The 21,838-nt window shown below is 45.6% G+C and overlaps 1 protein-coding gene across 1 annotated transcript; it reads right to left on the bottom strand.

The window, feature by feature from the left end:
- Positions 1 to 681: 681 nt before the first annotated feature.
- RNJ42_03468 (uncharacterized protein) lies at positions 682 to 14,181 on the bottom strand (the record flags this gene model as incomplete). Its single annotated transcript, XM_071053632.1, has 1 exon — positions 682 to 14,181. One exon carries the CDS (start codon positions 14,179 to 14,181, stop codon positions 682 to 684), a length of 13,500 nt encoding a protein of 4,499 aa, XP_070910044.1.
- Between the last annotated feature and the right edge of the window lie 7,657 nt (positions 14,182 to 21,838).

Genomic DNA, 21,838 nt, shown 5'->3' with positions numbered 1-21,838 from the left:
GTGTTGGTGTTTGGACCTACTGGTGGTGGGGTCTCGACGACGATGATGACCTCTGGAGTGGTGACGTTGTCAGTGCCGACGGTGAAGGTGCTGATAGTCGACACGGTGTGTGGGACGGTGTCAGTACCTGGGACGTCGGTGGTGACGGTGACAGTGTTGGTGTTTGGACCTACTGGTGGTGGGGTCTCGACGACGATGATGACCTCTGGAGTGGTGACGTTGTCAGTGCCGACGGTGAAGGTGCTGATAGTCGACACGGTGTGTGGGACGGTGTCAGTACCTGGGACGTCGGTGGTGACGGTGACAGTGTTGGTGTTTGGACCTACTGGTGGTGGGGTCTCGACGACGATGATGACCTCTGGAGTGGTGACGTTGTCAGTGCCGACGGTGAAGGTGCTGATAGTCGACACGGTGTGTGGGACGGTGTCAGTACCTGGGACGTCGGTGGTGACGGTGACAGTGTTGGTGTTTGGACCTACTGGTGGTGGGGTCTCGACGACGATGATGACCTCTGGAGTGGTGACGTTGTCAGTGCCGACGGTGAAGGTGCTGATAGTCGACACGGTGTGTGGGACGGTGTCAGTACCTGGGACGTCGGTGGTGACGGTGACAGTGTTGGTGTTTGGACCTACTGGTGGTGGGGTCTCGACGACGATGATGACCTCTGGAGTGGTGACGTTGTCAGTGCCGACGGTGAAGGTGCTGATAGTCGACACGGTGTGGTGGGACGGTGTCAGTACCTGGGACGTCGGTGGTGACGGTGACAGTGTTGGTGTTTGGACCTACTGGTGGTGGGGTCTCGACGACGATGATGACCTCTGGAGTGGTGACGTTGTCAGTGCCGACGGTGAAGGTGGTCTGAGTGGAGACGGTGGTTGGGACGCTGTCCGTACCAGGGGTGAAAGTGGTGGATGTGATGGTCTTTGGTGGAGGAGTCTCGACAACGATCACAATCTCTGGGGTCGTCTTGTTGTCAGTGCCGACCGTGAAGGTGGTCTGAGTGGAGACGGTGGTTGGGACGCTGTCCGTACCAGGGGTGAAAGTGGTGGATGTGATGGTCTTTGGTGGAGGAGTCTCGACAACGATCACAATCTCTGGGGTCGTCTTGTTGTCAGTGCCGACCGTGAAGGTGGTCTGAGTGGAGACGGTGGTTGGGACGCTGTCCGTACCAGGGGTGAAAGTGGTGGATGTGATGGTCTTTGGTGGAGGAGTCTCGACAACGATCACAATCTCTGGGGTCGTCTTGTTGTCAGTGCCGACCGTGAAGGTGGTCTGAGTGGAGACGGTGGTTGGGACGCTGTCCGTACCAGGGGTGAAAGTGGTGGATGTGATGGTCTTTGGTGGAGGAGTCTCGACAACGATCACAATCTCTGGGGTCGTCTTGTTGTCAGTGCCGACCGTGAAGGTGGTCTGAGTGGAGACGGTGGTTGGGACGCTGTCCGTACCAGGGGTGAAAGTGGTGGATGTGATGGTCTTTGGTGGAGGAGTCTCGACAACGATCACAATCTCTGGGGTCGTCTTGTTGTCCAATCTCTGGGTGCCGACCGTGAAGGTGGTCTGAGTGGAGACGGTGGTTGGGACGCTGTCCGTACCAGGGGTGAAAGTGGTGGATGTGATGGTCTTTGGTGGAGGAGTCTCGACAACGATCACAATCTCTGGGGTCGTCTTGTTGTCAGTGCCGACCGTGAAGGTGGTCTGAGTGGAGACGGTGGTTGGGACGCTGTCCGTACCAGGGGTGAAAGTGGTGGATGTGATGGTCTTTGGTGGAGGAGTCTCGACAACGATCACAATCTCTGGGGTCGTCTTGTTGTCAGTGCCGACCGTGAAGGTGGTCTGAGTGGAGACGGTGGTTGGGACGCTGTCCGTACCAGGGGTGAAAGTGGTGGATGTGATGGTCTTTGGTGGAGGAGTCTCGACAACGATCACAATCTCTGGGGTCGTCTTGTTGTCAGTGCCGACCGTGAAGGTGGTCTGAGTGGAGACGGTGGTTGGGACGCTGTCCGTACCAGGGGTGAAAGTGGTGGATGTGATGGTCTTTGGTGGAGGAGTCTCGACAACGATCACAATCTCTGGGGTCGTCTTGTTGTCAGTGCCGACCGTGAAGGTGGTCTGAGTGGAGACGGTGGTTGGGACGCTGTCCGTACCAGGGGTGAAAGTGGTGGATGTGATGGTCTTTGGTGGAGGAGTCTCGACAACGATCACAATCTCTGGGGTCGTCTTGTTGTCAGTGCCGACCGTGAAGGTGGTCTGAGTGGAGACGGTGGTTGGGACGCTGTCCGTACCAGGGGTGAAAGTGGTGGATGTGATGGTCTTTGGTGGAGGAGTCTCGACAACGATCACAATCTCTGGGGTCGTCTTGTTGTCAGTGCCGACCGTGAAGGTGGTCTGAGTGGAGACGGTGGTTGGGACGCTGTCCGTACCAGGGGTGAAAGTGGTGGATGTGATGGTCTTTGGTGGAGGAGTCTCGACAACGATCACAATCTCTGGGGTCGTCTTGTTGTCAGTGCCGACCGTGAAGGTGGTCTGAGTGGAGACGGTGGTTGGGACGCTGTCCGTACCAGGGGTGAAAGTGGTGGATGTGATGGTCTTTGGTGGAGGAGTCTCGACAACGATCACAATCTCTGGGGTCGTCTTGTTGTCAGTGCCGACCGTGAAGGTGGTCTGAGTGGAGACGGTGGTTGGGACGCTGTCCGTACCAGGGGTGAAAGTGGTGGATGTGATGGTCTTTGGTGGAGGAGTCTCGACAACGATCACAATCTCTGGGGTCGTCTTGTTGTCAGTGCCGACCGTGAAGGTGGTCTGAGTGGAGACGGTGGTTGGGACGCTGTCCGTACCAGGGGTGAAAGTGGTGGATGTGATGGTCTTTGGTGGAGGAGTCTCGACAACGATCACAATCTCTGGGGTCGTCTTGTTGTCAGTGCCGACCGTGAAGGTGGTCTGAGTGGAGACGGTGGTTGGGACGCTGTCCGTACCAGGGGTGAAAGTGGTGGATGTGATGGTCTTTGGTGGAGGAGTCTCGACAACGATCACAATCTCTGGGGTCGTCTTGTTGTCAGTGCCGACCGTGAAGGTGGTCTGAGTGGAGACGGTGGTTGGGACGCTGTCCGTACCAGGGGTGAAAGTGGTGGATGTGATGGTCTTTGGTGGAGGAGTCTCGACAACGATCACAATCTCTGGGGTCGTCTTGTTGTCAGTGCCGACCGTGAAGGTGGTCTGAGTGGAGACGGTGGTTGGGACGCTGTCCGTACCAGGGGTGAAAGTGGTGGATGTGATGGTCTTTGGTGGAGGAGTCTCGACAACGATCACAATCTCTGGGGTCGTCTTGTTGTCAGTGCCGACCGTGAAGGTGGTCTGAGTGGAGACGGTGGTTGGGACGCTGTCCGTACCAGGGGTGAAAGTGGTGGATGTGATGGTCTTTGGTGGAGGAGTCTCGACAACGATCACAATCTCTGGGGTCGTCTTGTTGTCAGTGCCGACCGTGAAGGTGGTCTGAGTGGAGACGGTGGTTGGGACGCTGTCCGTACCAGGGGTGAAAGTGGTGGATGTGATGGTCTTTGGTGGAGGAGTCTCGACAACGATCACAATCTCTGGGGTCGTCTTGTTGTCAGTGCCGACCGTGAAGGTGGTCTGAGTGGAGACGGTGGTTGGGACGCTGTCCGTACCAGGGGTGAAAGTGGTGGATGTGATGGTCTTTGGTGGAGGAGTCTCGACAACGATCACAATCTCTGGGGTCGTCTTGTTGTCAGTGCCGACCGTGAAGGTGGTCTGAGTGGAGACGGTGGTTGGGACGCTGTCCGTACCAGGGGTGAAAGTGGTGGATGTGATGGTCTTTGGTGGAGGAGTCTCGACAACGATCACAATCTCTGGGGTCGTCTTGTTGTCAGTGCCGACCGTGAAGGTGGTCTGAGTGGAGACGGTGGTTGGGACGCTGTCCGTACCAGGGGTGAAAGTGGTGGATGTGATGGTCTTTGGTGGAGGAGTCTCGACAACGATCACAATCTCTGGGGTCGTCTTGTTGTCAGTGCCGACCGTGAAGGTGGTCTGAGTGGAGACGGTGGTTGGGACGCTGTCCGTACCAGGGGTGAAAGTGGTGGATGTGATGGTCTTTGGTGGAGGAGTCTCGACAACGATCACAATCTCTGGGGTCGTCTTGTTGTCAGTGCCGACCGTGAAGGTGGTCTGAGTGGAGACGGTGGTTGGGACGCTGTCCGTACCAGGGGTGAAAGTGGTGGATGTGATGGTCTTTGGTGGAGGAGTCTCGACAACGATCACAATCTCTGGGGTCGTCTTGTTGTCAGTGCCGACCGTGAAGGTGGTCTGAGTGGAGACGGTGGTTGGGACGCTGTCCGTACCAGGGGTGAAAGTGGTGGATGTGATGGTCTTTGGTGGAGGAGTCTCGACAACGATCACAATCTCTGGGGTCGTCTTGTTGTCAGTGCCGACCGTGAAGGTGGTCTGAGTGGAGACGGTGGTTGGGACGCTGTCCGTACCAGGGGTGAAAGTGGTGGATGTGATGGTCTTTGGTGGAGGAGTCTCGACAACGATCACAATCTCTGGGGTCGTCTTGTTGTCAGTGCCGACCGTGAAGGTGGTCTGAGTGGAGACGGTGGTTGGGACGCTGTCCGTACCAGGGGTGAAAGTGGTGGATGTGATGGTCTTTGGTGGAGGAGTCTCGACAACGATCACAATCTCTGGGGTCGTCTTGTTGTCAGTGCCGACCGTGAAGGTGGTCTGAGTGGAGACGGTGGTTGGGACGCTGTCCGTACCAGGGGTGAAAGTGGTGGATGTGATGGTCTTTGGTGGAGGAGTCTCGACAACGATCACAATCTCTGGGGTCGTCTTGTTGTCAGTGCCGACCGTGAAGGTGGTCTGAGTGGAGACGGTGGTTGGGACGCTGTCCGTACCAGGGGTGAAAGTGGTGGATGTGATGGTCTTTGGTGGAGGAGTCTCGACAACGATCACAATCTCTGGGGTCGTCTTGTTGTCAGTGCCGACCGTGAAGGTGGTCTGAGTGGAGACGGTGGTTGGGACGCTGTCCGTACCAGGGGTGAAAGTGGTGGATGTGATGGTCTTTGGTGGAGGAGTCTCGACAACGATCACAATCTCTGGGGTCGTCTTGTTGTCAGTGCCGACCGTGAAGGTGGTCTGAGTGGAGACGGTGGTTGGGACGCTGTCCGTACCAGGGGTGAAAGTGGTGGATGTGATGGTCTTTGGTGGAGGAGTCTCGACAACGATCACAATCTCTGGGGTCGTCTTGTTGTCAGTGCCGACCGTGAAGGTGGTCTGAGTGGAGACGGTGGTTGGGACGCTGTCCGTACCAGGGGTGAAAGTGGTGGATGTGATGGTCTTTGGTGGAGGAGTCTCGACAACGATCACAATCTCTGGGGTCGTCTTGTTGTCAGTGCCGACCGTGAAGGTGGTCTGAGTGGAGACGGTGGTTGGGACGCTGTCCGTACCAGGGGTGAAAGTGGTGGATGTGATGGTCTTTGGTGGAGGAGTCTCGACAACGATCACAATCTCTGGGGTCGTCTTGTTGTCAGTGCCGACCGTGAAGGTGGTCTGAGTGGAGACGGTGGTTGGGACGCTGTCCGTACCAGGGGTGAAAGTGGTGGATGTGATGGTCTTTGGTGGAGGAGTCTCGACAACGATCACAATCTCTGGGGTCGTCTTGTTGTCAGTGCCGACCGTGAAGGTGGTCTGAGTGGAGACGGTGGTTGGGACGCTGTCCGTACCAGGGGTGAAAGTGGTGGATGTGATGGTCTTTGGTGGAGGAGTCTCGACAACGATCACAATCTCTGGGGTCGTCTTGTTGTCAGTGCCGACCGTGAAGGTGGTCTGAGTGGAGACGGTGGTTGGGACGCTGTCCGTACCAGGGGTGAAAGTGGTGGATGTGATGGTCTTTGGTGGAGGAGTCTCGACAACGATCACAATCTCTGGGGTCGTCTTGTTGTCAGTGCCGACCGTGAAGGTGGTCTGAGTGGAGACGGTGGTTGGGACGCTGTCCGTACCAGGGGTGAAAGTGGTGGATGTGATGGTCTTTGGTGGAGGAGTCTCGACAACGATCACAATCTCTGGGGTCGTCTTGTTGTCAGTGCCGACCGTGAAGGTGGTCTGAGTGGAGACGGTGGTTGGGACGCTGTCCGTACCAGGGGTGAAAGTGGTGGATGTGATGGTCTTTGGTGGAGGAGTCTCGACAACGATCACAATCTCTGGGGTCGTCTTGTTGTCAGTGCCGACCGTGAAGGTGGTCTGAGTGGAGACGGTGGTTGGGACGCTGTCCGTACCAGGGGTGAAAGTGGTGGATGTGATGGTCTTTGGTGGAGGAGTCTCGACAACGATCACAATCTCTGGGGTCGTCTTGTTGTCAGTGCCGACCGTGAAGGTGGTCTGAGTGGAGACGGTGGTTGGGACGCTGTCCGTACCAGGGGTGAAAGTGGTGGATGTGATGGTCTTTGGTGGAGGAGTCTCGACAACGATCACAATCTCTGGGGTCGTCTTGTTGTCAGTGCCGACCGTGAAGGTGGTCTGAGTGGAGACGGTGGTTGGGACGCTGTCCGTACCAGGGGTGAAAGTGGTGGATGTGATGGTCTTTGGTGGAGGAGTCTCGACAACGATCACAATCTCTGGGGTCGTCTTGTTGTCAGTGCCGACCGTGAAGGTGGTCTGAGTGGAGACGGTGGTTGGGACGCTGTCCGTACCAGGGGTGAAAGTGGTGGATGTGATGGTCTTTGGTGGAGGAGTCTCGACAACGATCACAATCTCTGGGGTCGTCTTGTTGTCAGTGCCGACCGTGAAGGTGGTCTGAGTGGAGACGGTGGTTGGGACGCTGTCCGTACCAGGGGTGAAAGTGGTGGATGTGATGGTCTTTGGTGGAGGAGTCTCGACAACGATCACAATCTCTGGGGTCGTCTTGTTGTCAGTGCCGACCGTGAAGGTGGTCTGAGTGGAGACGGTGGTTGGGACGCTGTCCGTACCAGGGGTGAAAGTGGTGGATGTGATGGTCTTTGGTGGAGGAGTCTCGACAACGATCACAATCTCTGGGGTCGTCTTGTTGTCAGTGCCGACCGTGAAGGTGGTCTGAGTGGAGACGGTGGTTGGGACGCTGTCCGTACCAGGGGTGAAAGTGGTGGATGTGATGGTCTTTGGTGGAGGAGTCTCGACAACGATCACAATCTCTGGGGTCGTCTTGTTGTCAGTGCCGACCGTGAAGGTGGTCTGAGTGGAGACGGTGGTTGGGACGCTGTCCGTACCAGGGGTGAAAGTGGTGGATGTGATGGTCTTTGGTGGAGGAGTCTCGACAACGATCACAATCTCTGGGGTCGTCTTGTTGTCAGTGCCGACCGTGAAGGTGGTCTGAGTGGAGACGGTGGTTGGGACGCTGTCCGTACCAGGGGTGAAAGTGGTGGATGTGATGGTCTTTGGTGGAGGAGTCTCGACAACGATCACAATCTCTGGGGTCGTCTTGTTGTCAGTGCCGACCGTGAAGGTGGTCTGAGTGGAGACGGTGGTTGGGACGCTGTCCGTACCAGGGGTGAAAGTGGTGGATGTGATGGTCTTTGGTGGAGGAGTCTCGACAACGATCACAATCTCTGGGGTCGTCTTGTTGTCAGTGCCGACCGTGAAGGTGGTCTGAGTGGAGACGGTGGTTGGGACGCTGTCCGTACCAGGGGTGAAAGTGGTGGATGTGATGGTCTTTGGTGGAGGAGTCTCGACAACGATCACAATCTCTGGGGTCGTCTTGTTGTCAGTGCCGACCGTGAAGGTGGTCTGAGTGGAGACGGTGGTTGGGACGCTGTCCGTACCAGGGGTGAAAGTGGTGGATGTGATGGTCTTTGGTGGAGGAGTCTCGACAACGATCACAATCTCTGGGGTCGTCTTGTTGTCAGTGCCGACCGTGAAGGTGGTCTGAGTGGAGACGGTGGTTGGGACGCTGTCCGTACCAGGGGTGAAAGTGGTGGATGTGATGGTCTTTGGTGGAGGAGTCTCGACAACGATCACAATCTCTGGGGTCGTCTTGTTGTCAGTGCCGACCGTGAAGGTGGTCTGAGTGGAGACGGTGGTTGGGACGCTGTCCGTACCAGGGGTGAAAGTGGTGGATGTGATGGTCTTTGGTGGAGGAGTCTCGACAACGATCACAATCTCTGGGGTCGTCTTGTTGTCAGTGCCGACCGTGAAGGTGGTCTGAGTGGAGACGGTGGTTGGGACGCTGTCCGTACCAGGGGTGAAAGTGGTGGATGTGATGGTCTTTGGTGGAGGAGTCTCGACAACGATCACAATCTCTGGGGTCGTCTTGTTGTCAGTGCCGACCGTGAAGGTGGTCTGAGTGGAGACGGTGGTTGGGACGCTGTCCGTACCAGGGGTGAAAGTGGTGGATGTGATGGTCTTTGGTGGAGGAGTCTCGACAACGATCACAATCTCTGGGGTCGTCTTGTTGTCAGTGCCGACCGTGAAGGTGGTCTGAGTGGAGACGGTGGTTGGGACGCTGTCCGTACCAGGGGTGAAAGTGGTGGATGTGATGGTCTTTGGTGGAGGAGTCTCGACAACGATCACAATCTCTGGGGTCGTCTTGTTGTCAGTGCCGACCGTGAAGGTGGTCTGAGTGGAGACGGTGGTTGGGACGCTGTCCGTACCAGGGGTGAAAGTGGTGGATGTGATGGTCTTTGGTGGAGGAGTCTCGACAACGATCACAATCTCTGGGGTCGTCTTGTTGTCAGTGCCGACCGTGAAGGTGGTCTGAGTGGAGACGGTGGTTGGGACGCTGTCCGTACCAGGGGTGAAAGTGGTGGATGTGATGGTCTTTGGTGGAGGAGTCTCGACAACGATCACAATCTCTGGGGTCGTCTTGTTGTCAGTGCCGACCGTGAAGGTGGTCTGAGTGGAGACGGTGGTTGGGACGCTGTCCGTACCAGGGGTGAAAGTGGTGGATGTGATGGTCTTTGGTGGAGGAGTCTCGACAACGATCACAATCTCTGGGGTCGTCTTGTTGTCAGTGCCGACCGTGAAGGTGGTCTGAGTGGAGACGGTGGTTGGGACGCTGTCCGTACCAGGGGTGAAAGTGGTGGATGTGATGGTCTTTGGTGGAGGAGTCTCGACAACGATCACAATCTCTGGGGTCGTCTTGTTGTCAGTGCCGACCGTGAAGGTGGTCTGAGTGGAGACGGTGGTTGGGACGCTGTCCGTACCAGGGGTGAAAGTGGTGGATGTGATGGTCTTTGGTGGAGGAGTCTCGACAACGATCACAATCTCTGGGGTCGTCTTGTTGTCAGTGCCGACCGTGAAGGTGGTCTGAGTGGAGACGGTGGTTGGGACGCTGTCCGTACCAGGGGTGAAAGTGGTGGATGTGATGGTCTTTGGTGGAGGAGTCTCGACAACGATCACAATCTCTGGGGTCGTCTTGTTGTCAGTGCCGACCGTGAAGGTGGTCTGAGTGGAGACGGTGGTTGGGACGCTGTCCGTACCAGGGGTGAAAGTGGTGGATGTGATGGTCTTTGGTGGAGGAGTCTCGACAACGATCACAATCTCTGGGGTCGTCTTGTTGTCAGTGCCGACCGTGAAGGTGGTCTGAGTGGAGACGGTGGTTGGGACGCTGTCCGTACCAGGGGTGAAAGTGGTGGATGTGATGGTCTTTGGTGGAGGAGTCTCGACAACGATCACAATCTCTGGGGTCGTCTTGTTGTCAGTGCCGACCGTGAAGGTGGTCTGAGTGGAGACGGTGGTTGGGACGCTGTCCGTACCAGGGGTGAAAGTGGTGGATGTGATGGTCTTTGGTGGAGGAGTCTCGACAACGATCACAATCTCTGGGGTCGTCTTGTTGTCAGTGCCGACCGTGAAGGTGGTCTGAGTGGAGACGGTGGTTGGGACGCTGTCCGTACCAGGGGTGAAAGTGGTGGATGTGATGGTCTTTGGTGGAGGAGTCTCGACAACGATCACAATCTCTGGGGTCGTCTTGTTGTCAGTGCCGACCGTGAAGGTGGTCTGAGTGGAGACGGTGGTTGGGACGCTGTCCGTACCAGGGGTGAAAGTGGTGGATGTGATGGTCTTTGATGGAGGAGTCTCGACAACGATCACAATCTCTGGGGTCGTCTTGTTGTCAGTGCCGACCGTGAAGGTGGTCTGAGTGGAGACGGTGGTTGGGACGCTGTCCGTACCAGGGGTGAAAGTGGTGGATGTGATGGTCTTTGGTGGAGGAGTCTCGACAACGATCACAATCTCTGGGGTCGTCTTGTTGTCAGTGCCGACCGTGAAGGTGGTCTGAGTGGAGACGGTGGTTGGGACGCTGTCCGTACCAGGGGTGAAAGTGGTGGATGTGATGGTCTTTGGTGGAGGAGTCTCGACAACGATCACAATCTCTGGGGTCGTCTTGTTGTCAGTGCCGACCGTGAAGGTGGTCTGAGTGGAGACGGTGGTTGGGACGCTGTCCGTACCAGGGGTGAAAGTGGTGGATGTGATGGTCTTTGGTGGAGGAGTCTCGACAACGATCACAATCTCTGGGGTCGTCTTGTTGTCAGTGCCGACCGTGAAGGTGGTCTGAGTGGAGACGGTGGTTGGGACGCTGTCCGTACCAGGGGTGAAAGTGGTGGATGTGATGGTCTTTGGTGGAGGAGTCTCGACAACGATCACAATCTCTGGGGTCGTCTTGTTGTCAGTGCCGACCGTGAAGGTGGTCTGAGTGGAGACGGTGGTTGGGACGCTGTCCGTACCAGGGGTGAAAGTGGTGGATGTGATGGTCTTGAAGGTGGTCTGAGTGGAGACGGTGGTTGGGACGCTGTCCGTACCAGGGGTGAAAGTGGTGGATGTGATGGTCTTTGGTGGAGGAGTCTCGACAACGATCACAATCTCTGGGGTCGTCTTGTTGTCAGTGCCGACCGTGAAGGTGGTCTGAGTGGAGACGGTGGTTGGGACGCTGTCCGTACCAGGGGTGAAAGTGGTGGATGTGATGGTCTTTGGTGGAGGAGTCTCGACAACGATCACAATCTCTGGGGTCGTCTTGTTGTCAGTGCCGACCGTGAAGGTGGTCTGAGTGGAGACGGTGGTTGGGACGCTGTCCGTACCAGGGGTGAAAGTGGTGGATGTGATGGTCTTTGGTGGAGGAGTCTCGACAACGATCACAATCTCTGGGGTCGTCTTGTTGTCAGTGCCGACCGTGAAGGTGGTCTGAGTGGAGACGGTGGTTGGGACGCTGTCCGTACCAGGGGTGAAAGTGGTGGATGTGATGGTCTTTGGTGGAGGAGTCTCGACAACGATCACAATCTCTGGGGTCGTCTTGTTGTCAGTGCCGACCGTGAAGGTGGTCTGAGTGGAGACGGTGGTTGGGACGCTGTCCGTACCAGGGGTGAAAGTGGTGGATGTGATGGTCTTTGGTGGAGGAGTCTCGACAACGATCACAATCTCTGGGGTCGTCTTGTTGTCAGTGCCGACCGTGAAGGTGGTCTGAGTGGAGACGGTGGTTGGGACGCTGTCCGTACCAGGGGTGAAAGTGGTGGATGTGATGGTCTTTGGTGGAGGAGTCTCGACAACGATCACAATCTCTGGGGTCGTCTTGTTGTCAGTGCCGACCGTGAAGGTGGTCTGAGTGGAGACGGTGGTTGGGACGCTGTCCGTACCAGGGGTGAAAGTGGTGGATGTGATGGTCTTTGGTGGAGGAGTCTCGACAACGATCACAATCTCTGGGGTCGTCTTGTTGTCAGTGCCGACCGTGAAGGTGGTCTGAGTGGAGACGGTGGTTGGGACGCTGTCCGTACCAGGGGTGAAAGTGGTGGATGTGATGGTCTTTGGTGGAGGAGTCTCGACGATCACGACGATCTCAGGAGTGGTCTTGTTGTCGGTGCCGACCGTGAAGGTGGTCTCTGTAGACACTGTGGTAGGCACACTGTCCGTACCAGGGGTGTACGAGGTGGTCGTGAAAGGCTTTGGAGTTGGTGTCTCGACGATCACGACGATCTCAGGAGTGGTCTTGTTGTCGGTGCCGACCGTGAAGGTGGTCTCTGTAGACACTGTGGTAGGCACACTGTCCGTACCAGGGGTGTACGAGGTGGTCGTGAAAGGCTTTGGAGTTGGTGTCTCGACGATCACGACGATCTCAGGAGTGGTCTTGTTGTCGGTGCCGACCGTGAAGGTGGTCTCTGTAGACACTGTGGTAGGCACACTGTCCGTACCAAGGGTGTACGAGGTGGTCGTGAAAGGCTTTGGAGTTGGTGTCTCGACGATCACGACGATCTCAGGAGTGGTCTTGTTGTCGGTGCCGACCGTGAAGGTGGTCTCTGTAGACACTGTGGTAGGCACACTGTCCGTACCAGGGGTGTACGAGGTGGTCGTGAAAGGCTTTGGAGTTGGTGTCTCGACGATCACGACGATCTCAGGAGTGGTCTTGTTGTCGGTGCCGACCGTGAAGGTGGTCTCTGTAGACACTGTGGTAGGCACACTGTCCGTACCAGGGGTGTACGAGGTGGTCGTGAAAGGCTTTGGAGTTGGTGTCTCGACGATCACGACGATCTCAGGAGTGGTCTTGTTGTCGGTGCCGACCGTGAAGGTGGTCTCTGTAGACACTGTGGTAGGCACACTGTCCGTACCAGGGGTGTACGAGGTGGTCGTGAAAGGCTTTGGAGTTGGTGTCTCGACGATCACGACGATCTCAGGAGTGGTCTTGTTGTCGGTGCCGACCGTGAAGGTGGTCTCTGTAGACACTGTGGTAGGCACACTGTCCGTACCAGGGGTGTACGAGGTGGTCGTGAAAGGCTTTGGAGTTGGTGTCTCGACGATCACGACGATCTCAGGAGTGGTCTTGTTGTCGGTGCCGACCGTGAAGGTGGTCTCTGTAGACACTGTGGTAGGCACACTGTCCGTACCAGGGGTGTACGAGGTGGTCGTGAAAGGCTTTGGAGTTGGTGTCTCGACGATCACGACGATCTCAGGAGTGGTCTTGTTGTCGGTGCCGACCGTGAAGGTGGTCTCTGTAGACACTGTGGTAGGCACACTGTCCGTACCAGGGGTGTACGAGGTGGTCGTGAAAGGCTTTGGAGTTGGTGTTTCTACGACAAATATTGTTTCTGGAGTTGTCAAATTATTTTTACCAACTGTATAAGTTGTTTTTGTACTAACTGTGGTAGGGAATGAATTACTTCCTGGCCTGGTAGTTGTGGTATTAAATCCGTCTGGTGGATAAACATCTGTATTTGGGACACACGTTGTACCTAAAGGATCATAGAAAAACCCTGTTGGACATTGTATTATTCCTGATGAAAGAGAAGATGAAACTAAACAAGGTACTTCTATGAAGTAGGTTGTTTTTGTAATAGGTAATTGAGGGGCAGCAGGATTAATAGTATTGTATTTAGTGCTGACCGTTCTAGTTACACCTCCTGTAACACAAGAAGTGACAAAGTCTACATTACCTGGACAACCGTCAACACTGTCCTCCAAATAATACAAATAGGGTGATAAATCTGTTATGAGGGTACCAGGTTTTTCAGGTGTATTTAATGAAATAGTAATTGTCGATTGAAAGTCACGATTATTATAAAATAATCTAATAGGATAGTAAGTGTTAGCATCAAGATAAACAGTCAAGGCGTTTCGACTGGTATTGGAACCCCAAATGGAATATATCTGATACTCTCCAAAATTATCTGCCGTACTATCTTGTTTACAACAATCAAATGCGTTCGAAGCACCAAAATTCATGAATAGTAAATCATCAGCGTATATGTTGAATGTGTGACTACCAGAAACAATTGGTTTGAAATATCCATACAAAATCATTGTATAGTTGGACATATCCAATGTCTCAGGATAATTGTAAGCTGAAGGAAGAGTAGATTGTTGTGCTCTGCAACCATACTTGGGTAGGTAATTGAAATTAAGCATACCTGATACTCCTTGGACTTTCGCAATCCGGCGCTTACTTTGGTAACCATAACGTGGATAGTTGACATTCAAATATGCAGGATCCCAACAAGTTTTCTCTGGTATTGAACCTGGAGCATGTAGCTTACAATCATAACTGTCATTATTTGGACATTTGACAAAAGGATTAATGTAGTCGTATTCATAAAGTTCCATGTTTAAACCTTTAAATCGTGGTGCACTATTAGGTGAACAACCTAAAGGATAAGGATTTTGTACACCTAATGCCAGAAAGGCATTTAATAACACTACTGAAAACCACGAAACTATTAGTTTCATGACTGTGTTTGTAATGGTTATTGAGTTTGTTGGTTTTTTGGTATTTGGAATAGTTAAAAGAATTTACCATCAAAACCATCTCAAATCAGCGATTATTATATATAAATTTTACTATCTTAAATTTTCCTTTCTGGATAACATAGTTATAATGACATACCCTATATTTTGTTTTATTCTCCCTAAAAGGGAAATGTAAGTGGATTATACTATTGTTATCAAACGATTTACCTGCCACTAAAATTAATCTGGACAACGTGTTATAAATTAAAGATTTACATTGATAAAACATCTTAACTAAAAATGTAACACGTACCGGTCTTCTTATTACACAGAAGCAATATAGGTTATCAAGTAGGATACCCTTGAATTCGAAACAAAAATTATACAGCCATTCTCTCCCTCTGGTAATTTGTTACTTTAGCATTTCCTTCCTTGTATATTTTCCTTTTAACAGCCGTTGTTGTCGTTGTTTATTTTCAATAAATTTCTTTGTCAGAAATTCCTGATAAGTAGATAGATTGTACACATTGTAATACATCCTTCTTTGCTTTAGGATTTACATGTGTTAGTTTAACGAACTTGAAACCTTGACTTCAATAACGTGTTAGTGACGTAACTCTATCTTTTGATTATAAAAATATAATGGTACTAATATTAATTTCATAACACCTTTCCTTAATCTAAAATATGTATGTTTAAAACCCTCGTACTTATCCTAATTTGATAACAGGAAAAGAAAAACAAATTAAAGCAGTTGACCAAAAGAATATACAGTATGGATAATGTTATTGGTAGTTGTTGATGTTTTATGAATGATAATCAAGGGTTTTAGTAAAAAAAAAAAAAAAAAAAAAGAAAAAAATATAATCAGTGCGAGAAGTTAAATTCAATGAATTAAACTAGAGTAGAATTATATGGAGTAGTAGTCTTTGAAGTATTTTTTTTATTTATTAAATAAAAAGCTGAAAAGAAAAAAAGTGTAGATTTTTGTGTTATTGTTATCATATATGTTCTTTACTCCTGCTGTGCTCTAATTCGGTTGTTAAATTAGATAAGTTTAAGAACGGTCTCACTTTGAATCTTACTTCGAGATTTATTAATGGAGTTATAAATACGAGGATTATAGTCAGATTGATGTTAAATATTGTTTCAACTTTATCGTTAACTTTCTCGAAAATAAGATAGTCCTTACCAGTGTTTTAAAACAAATTTTATATACGTCATTAATTTTTATGGATAAAAGAAAAGGGATCTACTGCCATCGATATCTTGATTGCAGGGTCCAAATGAATAGTCGTAGCACTTATTATTATATTTCTTTTTTTTTCATTATAAATCGCAAATTGATAATATTATAAAGGTATGTTGATGGAAATTGATAACATATTTCAAGTATCATTTTTTTTTGGCTTTTTTTTATTTTTAATAATTTAAGAGTACAGTAGCAGCGCAGCCAAGGATTAAAACCTTACGTAAATTGCGAAATGAAGGTTCAATTTTGCCTTACTTCTCTCCCTTCTTTTTTTTTTCTACCTGGCTTTTAACCAATTTTCCTACGGCCAGCTCTTTTCTATATAACCGTTTGAGGGGTTGCCAATCCCCAATTTCTGGTTCTTTTTTCTTTCTCCCTTACTATCTGCATTTTAACCAGCTAAATTCTTTTAGTCACTAATTACGAGTGTATTCTGTGGTAGCACATCACAACGATGTGACTCCTTGATAAAAGCGAGCTCAGAAAAAAAGAAAATATATCAAATATACTACCCTGAAAAATAGAGAAAGGATTTACCTGATGGATTCAATTTTCTTTTTTACTTGAGGCATCTTATCCAGTCTAAAAAAACTTAAGTTCTACGTCTATCTGTTTCTATGGGATAGATAGATATTGATTAAGAATATAACAATTGGTGTTTACTTCCATATCAAAAGCATCTGAGTAGTCCGCGAAAATTTCACAAATTGAAGTATTTTCATTTTTTCCCGAATTCTCCCTAAAAAAAAGGGATATACTCAACTTATGTTCTTTGCTGTTGGCCTTATTTTCTTTTTTTAAAGAAAATAATAACAAATGTTTGAGTCTAGAATTCTATTATCTGCTGCCAAAATGAAAGCAATGAAACTACGTAAATTTGGACTCCCCTCGTCTTCTTAGAGTAACAATAACGCGAATTAAAGTAAAGTAAAGGTTTCACGGGGAGGAAGACTAATATACCAGAATGTGGATTAATTTTCACTTCTGCATAAAATTCCTGTCATTAAAGTATCAATTGTACAATGAATAAAGAACAGGAAGAGGAAATAAATGTTCAAGATAGAAGTAGCGGAAAAAACCACGTATTCTAGAAAGCTCGGTTGATAAGTTATAATTTAAAATGAAAAATATTAATAACGAGTGGCAATAAGAACCTGAAGAGAATGGATTTATGTGTTAGTAATTGTGAGCAATTTTATTAATTTATCTTTGGTCAAAGAACTTGAAAAATTGAAAGTATTTTAAAGTAATATATGCAGAAATATCGTTCTTAATTCAGTTTATCGCATAAAAAAAATTACATCTTATTATTAATGGTGTTCATAGCTGACCAAATAAATCAGCTGTAAATAACAGCAAAAACATTCGCGAAAATAACAGTAATGAAATTTTGATTTTACCTGTACATCGTATTTCTAGATTACTAAACAATTATTAATTGCCAACGGCTCCTAAAAAAATACCGTTACGAATTAGAGTGAAAATGAAAATGTGGGCATATAATCACGACGGGCACTAAGTCTGTATGCTAAGAGATAAAGGGGCCATATTACTCTGTTTATTCTACAATTTCTAAACATTGAATGTAGGAAGCTAAACTGTTGTATATTATGGCAGGCATATGAGTAGTTTCAAATTAATGGATTTTGAGGCACAAGAGAGGAAAGTCGTTAAGATATTAAAAAAACTTATAAGCAAATGAACACCTGTCAATAGAGGTTAATATAGCTGGCCTTTAAAGAGACCTGTAAGTGTGAAAGACTAACCCTGTTTCTCTTTAAATTAATAATTGATTTTCGTTCCTTTTTTTTGTCACTACAAAATTTTAGTGATAATTTGAAGAGCTTTCTTTATCTGGTAATTCAAAACATTTAGAAATATATTTCATTGCATTACAGGAACAGGTCAATATATTTCAAATGAACCAAAAAGTAATTTAAATGATACAATGTTGTTTGTTTTCCTTTTTAAGCTTTTTTGGCTATTGTTTGTATTTTCTATTTCCTCCTAATAGATCTGACATGTCTACCTCAACTATCAAAACAAAATATATCAAAGGAGCTGTGAACTTATCAAAGAAGAATAAAATGTATCAATTCCAAAAACACTTTCAAAATCAAATTAGGCATAAAACAAAGCATCCAGTTTTCACATAGAAAAGAATATAGATTTAAAGCCTCAGCACCGACTCGATTCTCAACCCTGGTATAGAAGGTTAAGGATATATCCATATATTGTACCTGTACTTGATTAAATATTTGTTCAAATTTCAGAAATTATAATATACTTTAGTGTAAATCATTGTATGAAATAGCATTTGTAGTTCATTACCTCCAGCAATAATGTTACCTTATGTTCATGGTTGTTAAAACACAAAATTCAGAATATTCGAATAAATTATAGCCGAACTTAGTGCTTCCTCTTCATAAAACAACTATTGCATTTCATAATTGTTAATATACGTAGACATATTTCTTTTAGTTGACTATATTACTCAAAATGCAAAATCAAGCTTCACAAACTCCAATAGCCTTCCCCCATATATGAAGAAAAGATGAGCATTAGCAGTCAATTTTTAATTTCACCTATCCTCTGTATGATAAATCAGTCAAAAAAAAAACATTTGATTCTTGGTCTCTTTTGAAAACAATCTCAATAACCTTTATTTTTTGATCTGGTTAATCCAACTTCGAACAAAAAGTATCTTGTAATATTTCTCTGTCATCCAATACATGAGATGTTTAATTGCACTGTCACATTTGAAATTTAAATGCCATCAATAACGTTCTCTATAAATGTCGTCTAATTATAATTTTTAGAGAGTTCGATGGAAAAAATTCCAACTACTTTGTAAGATCTAATAACCGTAAATAGTTATAATGCAATATTTATTTTTAATGTCTTGTTGTTATGCATTACTGATTCAAAAAACTCTCAGTGGAAATTATTGTCCTTATTTAGAGAAAATATGTATGTGTTAATTTTAACCAAAACATAAATTTCTTCTCAAATTAACCAAACTTGAAAAACAGGATTAAAAAAATACGGATGAACTTCAATAATGTTTAGTTAAATATAATACTAATCCCTTCATCGACTAAATGTAGTTGCTTTAAAAATACCAAAAAAATATTTTTTTAATATTTTTACCTGTTTAGTTGTTGTTGCAACCAAAACTCCGATGCCTAAGAGAAGGACTTGTGGCTGATTCAAGATCAACTATTAATGTTTAAGAGTCATACATTTCAAAATTGAATATCAAGAAGGTGAGTAATATAAGTTGGAATTTCACTACCGTTTTAAGACCTCTCAAGGAAGCGATAATGAAAACTATACTGTAATAAATATATATATAGATATTTGAAGGTGATACATTATTATGTATCGAGAATAAATACTGGACATGAAAGAAATATCAAAAAAATAATCTACGTTTTTTTTGATGTCAATGTACTTTTACCTCTAAATATTTTTCTATTATCCATATAGGTTTTTATGATAAATCTATGCAATCATTATAAGTATTTAATCCATCCTTTCGAATCAAAAAAATACAACTTTAGACTAATTTAGCATATTAACACAAAGGCAATTATGTTAAATGAAAGTTGCAATATCAAAATATCTAAATGAGAAGAATCACGAATTAAATAGACGGATGGATATTTGTGGGAGAAAAAGAGGCTGGGTCTCAAGCTTTTATTATATCCTATGGAGACATTCATGAAATAATGTTCTTTGATACGGAGCAAAAGAAAAAAAGCTAATAGTTAAGGATCCACTGAATTTGAATGCAGAGAATAGAAGAATTCAAAAAAATAGGCAAAAATAATATAAACAACAAAACAGAACAAGCAAGAAACTATTATAGGGCAGGTAGATTTCTTTTTAGTTTTGTTTTTATTTCTTTTTACCTCCTTTTTTTTTACCTTTCTTTACTGTGGTAGAAAAATTTTCTCGGCCCTTACTTTTAGGGGTACAGAAAAACAGATAAAAAATATAGAAAAACAGTACCTGTGAAAAAGAAAGATGGTAGAAATCTCCCATGAACAACATTTTTTGAGTACAGCATTTCTCGCGCACATACTTTTATCTGTACGACCTTTTATATGGCAGAGTATAAATACTTACATACATACAACATTGCCTGCGACGTAAGAAAACAAATAAACCAAAAAACAAGAAAGATTTACCAAGTTTTTTTGATTGAAAATCGTCCTCCGAGAAAATATAGTAATATCAACAAAAAATATGCAACATAAGCTTGCCTACAATCGGATATTTGAAATACTATTTCCGCTTCTAGGGGCTTCAAGCCATATTTCAAAAAATTTAGCATTTTTTTTTGCTTTTACACGTTTCCTTTGAAACTTTTTCAATAAAAGTATAATACTATCAGAAAATCGAATGTATCTAATCTTACTACTATCTTTGAAGTTTTGTGCGGGTCTCAACACTAGACTACACCAATTACTGATGAAACTTTACTCATACTTTGTGACTATAATCCTTAATAATACCTGCAGAGAATATGACATCACCAGTGTTAATATTAATAAAAAAAGAGGTTTTTTTAAACAGAAAATCACTGAGAAGGGGACAGGAGAAAGAAAATATTAGTACAGCTGAAAATAAACAACATTTTTTGGGAACACCAGTAACATTTTGGCTTCCAGCAGTACAGTATAAATTTAACCCTCATTTATCATTAACTTTTTTATAGAGGATATATTAATTTTATTTGGTAATAACGGTGTTAATTATCATTTGGTTCAAGGGTGCTGGTACAGATTTATACTGCTGATAAAAATCTAGAATTAAAAGAAAATGCCTTAATTCAATCTGTATACTTGATAAACTTTCACTCGAATATTTACATGCTTGAATTATGCAGTACAGAACAACATTTAAGATAAAGACCCTGCAATATTAATTACTACTGATATTACGTCACTTGATCATTGTGGTATTTTTGACTTGTGTATTAGAAAAACAATTTAAGAATTAAACCCAGTTCTCCTCAAATATTTGCAACAAATTCCTATGTGGCTTTAAAGCCAAAAAAATACCTATTCTCAAATAATTAATTCCTACTAACAACAGTGAATTGTTTGTAACGGGTGTTTCTTGGAATTTAATATTTAAAAAGTACACGAAAAGTACACGACAACCTAATTAATTTTACTTATTAAATTAACTCCTTTTTTCTCATGTACTTAAATCATCGAACAAAAGGAAGAAAAATAACTCGTCAGAAAATTGCAGTACAATAATTAGACTTTATTTTTAGAAAAATTATAAGTAATTAGAGTTCGGGTGATATTTGCATTAATAAAAAATTGACTACTGTTACTATTAACTTTTTCAACTACAAGCATGCTTGTTTATTATTCTTTATTATAAAATTATTTTTTAATAGAAATTTTTCCTTATTTCTGTTTCATCATCGCCAATATTATTACTAAATATTTAGTCAAATATCTGTTTACTGGACCAAGAAAAAGAAAATAAAAATAATACATTCAAAATCGAGAGGAATGTATATTAAATTGATATACTATCATTTATTTGAAAGGGTATAAGTAAATAGAGTCTTATTATATGTGGACCCTTAGATTGAGAAAAAAGTTATTTCCACCTAAGAATTGATATTATGTCTCAGGTAACGTACTAGACCAGAAGACCTTTGAATAAATATATATGTATTTTTTTTCTTTTTTTTTTTTTTTTTTAATTCTTATTTAATAATATTTTTCTATTCTAGGTCATGTATTTTTATTATTATTATTAGCTCTAAACAAAAATAACTTTAACTGTAAATCTTGGAAAGCAAGGAAACTGCGAAAGTTAAACCAAGCACTTTAAAAAAGATTTAAAATAACAGAAGAAAAAGAACTCGTACTATCGTAGAATATTAAAAATTTCTTATTTTCGGTGATGTTATTAATAAACGTGTCACGTACCATACGTTATATACTTAACTACAGTAGAACCAGTAATAAATTTTTCTCTTAGTTTCCAGCCTACAGAAAATAACAAGTCAGTAACTCTTATTTTACATTTTCAAGAGTTCTAGGCTCCAATCCTTACACTTCATTTTACAGTTGAAAGTAACAGAACTTTACATCTTTATGAAGGAAAAAAAAATAATTGATAATTGCAGTTATAACTCAAGAAAAGTAATACTTACAACAAGTAAAATAGATAAAAAGTCATTACTCATAACTGGTACCCTTATCCAAAATTCTCAGAGATACTCTTATATATACTATAAACCTGTATTACGTGTTAAACTTTTTCCTTTTATGTACATCATATAACTAACTGTACCTCACTTCATAGCCTTCATCTTTGGAAAAATAAATATGACCTAACGAAGTAATTTAAAAAAAACCGTTGAGACCA

Source organism: Nakaseomyces bracarensis, assembly GCF_045282275.1.
Source record: "Nakaseomyces bracarensis strain CBM3 chromosome Unknown Scaff12_0, whole genome shotgun sequence".
Classification (NCBI taxonomy): Eukaryota; Fungi; Ascomycota; class Saccharomycetes; order Saccharomycetales; family Saccharomycetaceae; genus Nakaseomyces; species Nakaseomyces bracarensis.
This window is presented reverse-complemented; position numbering and strand designations above follow the sequence as displayed.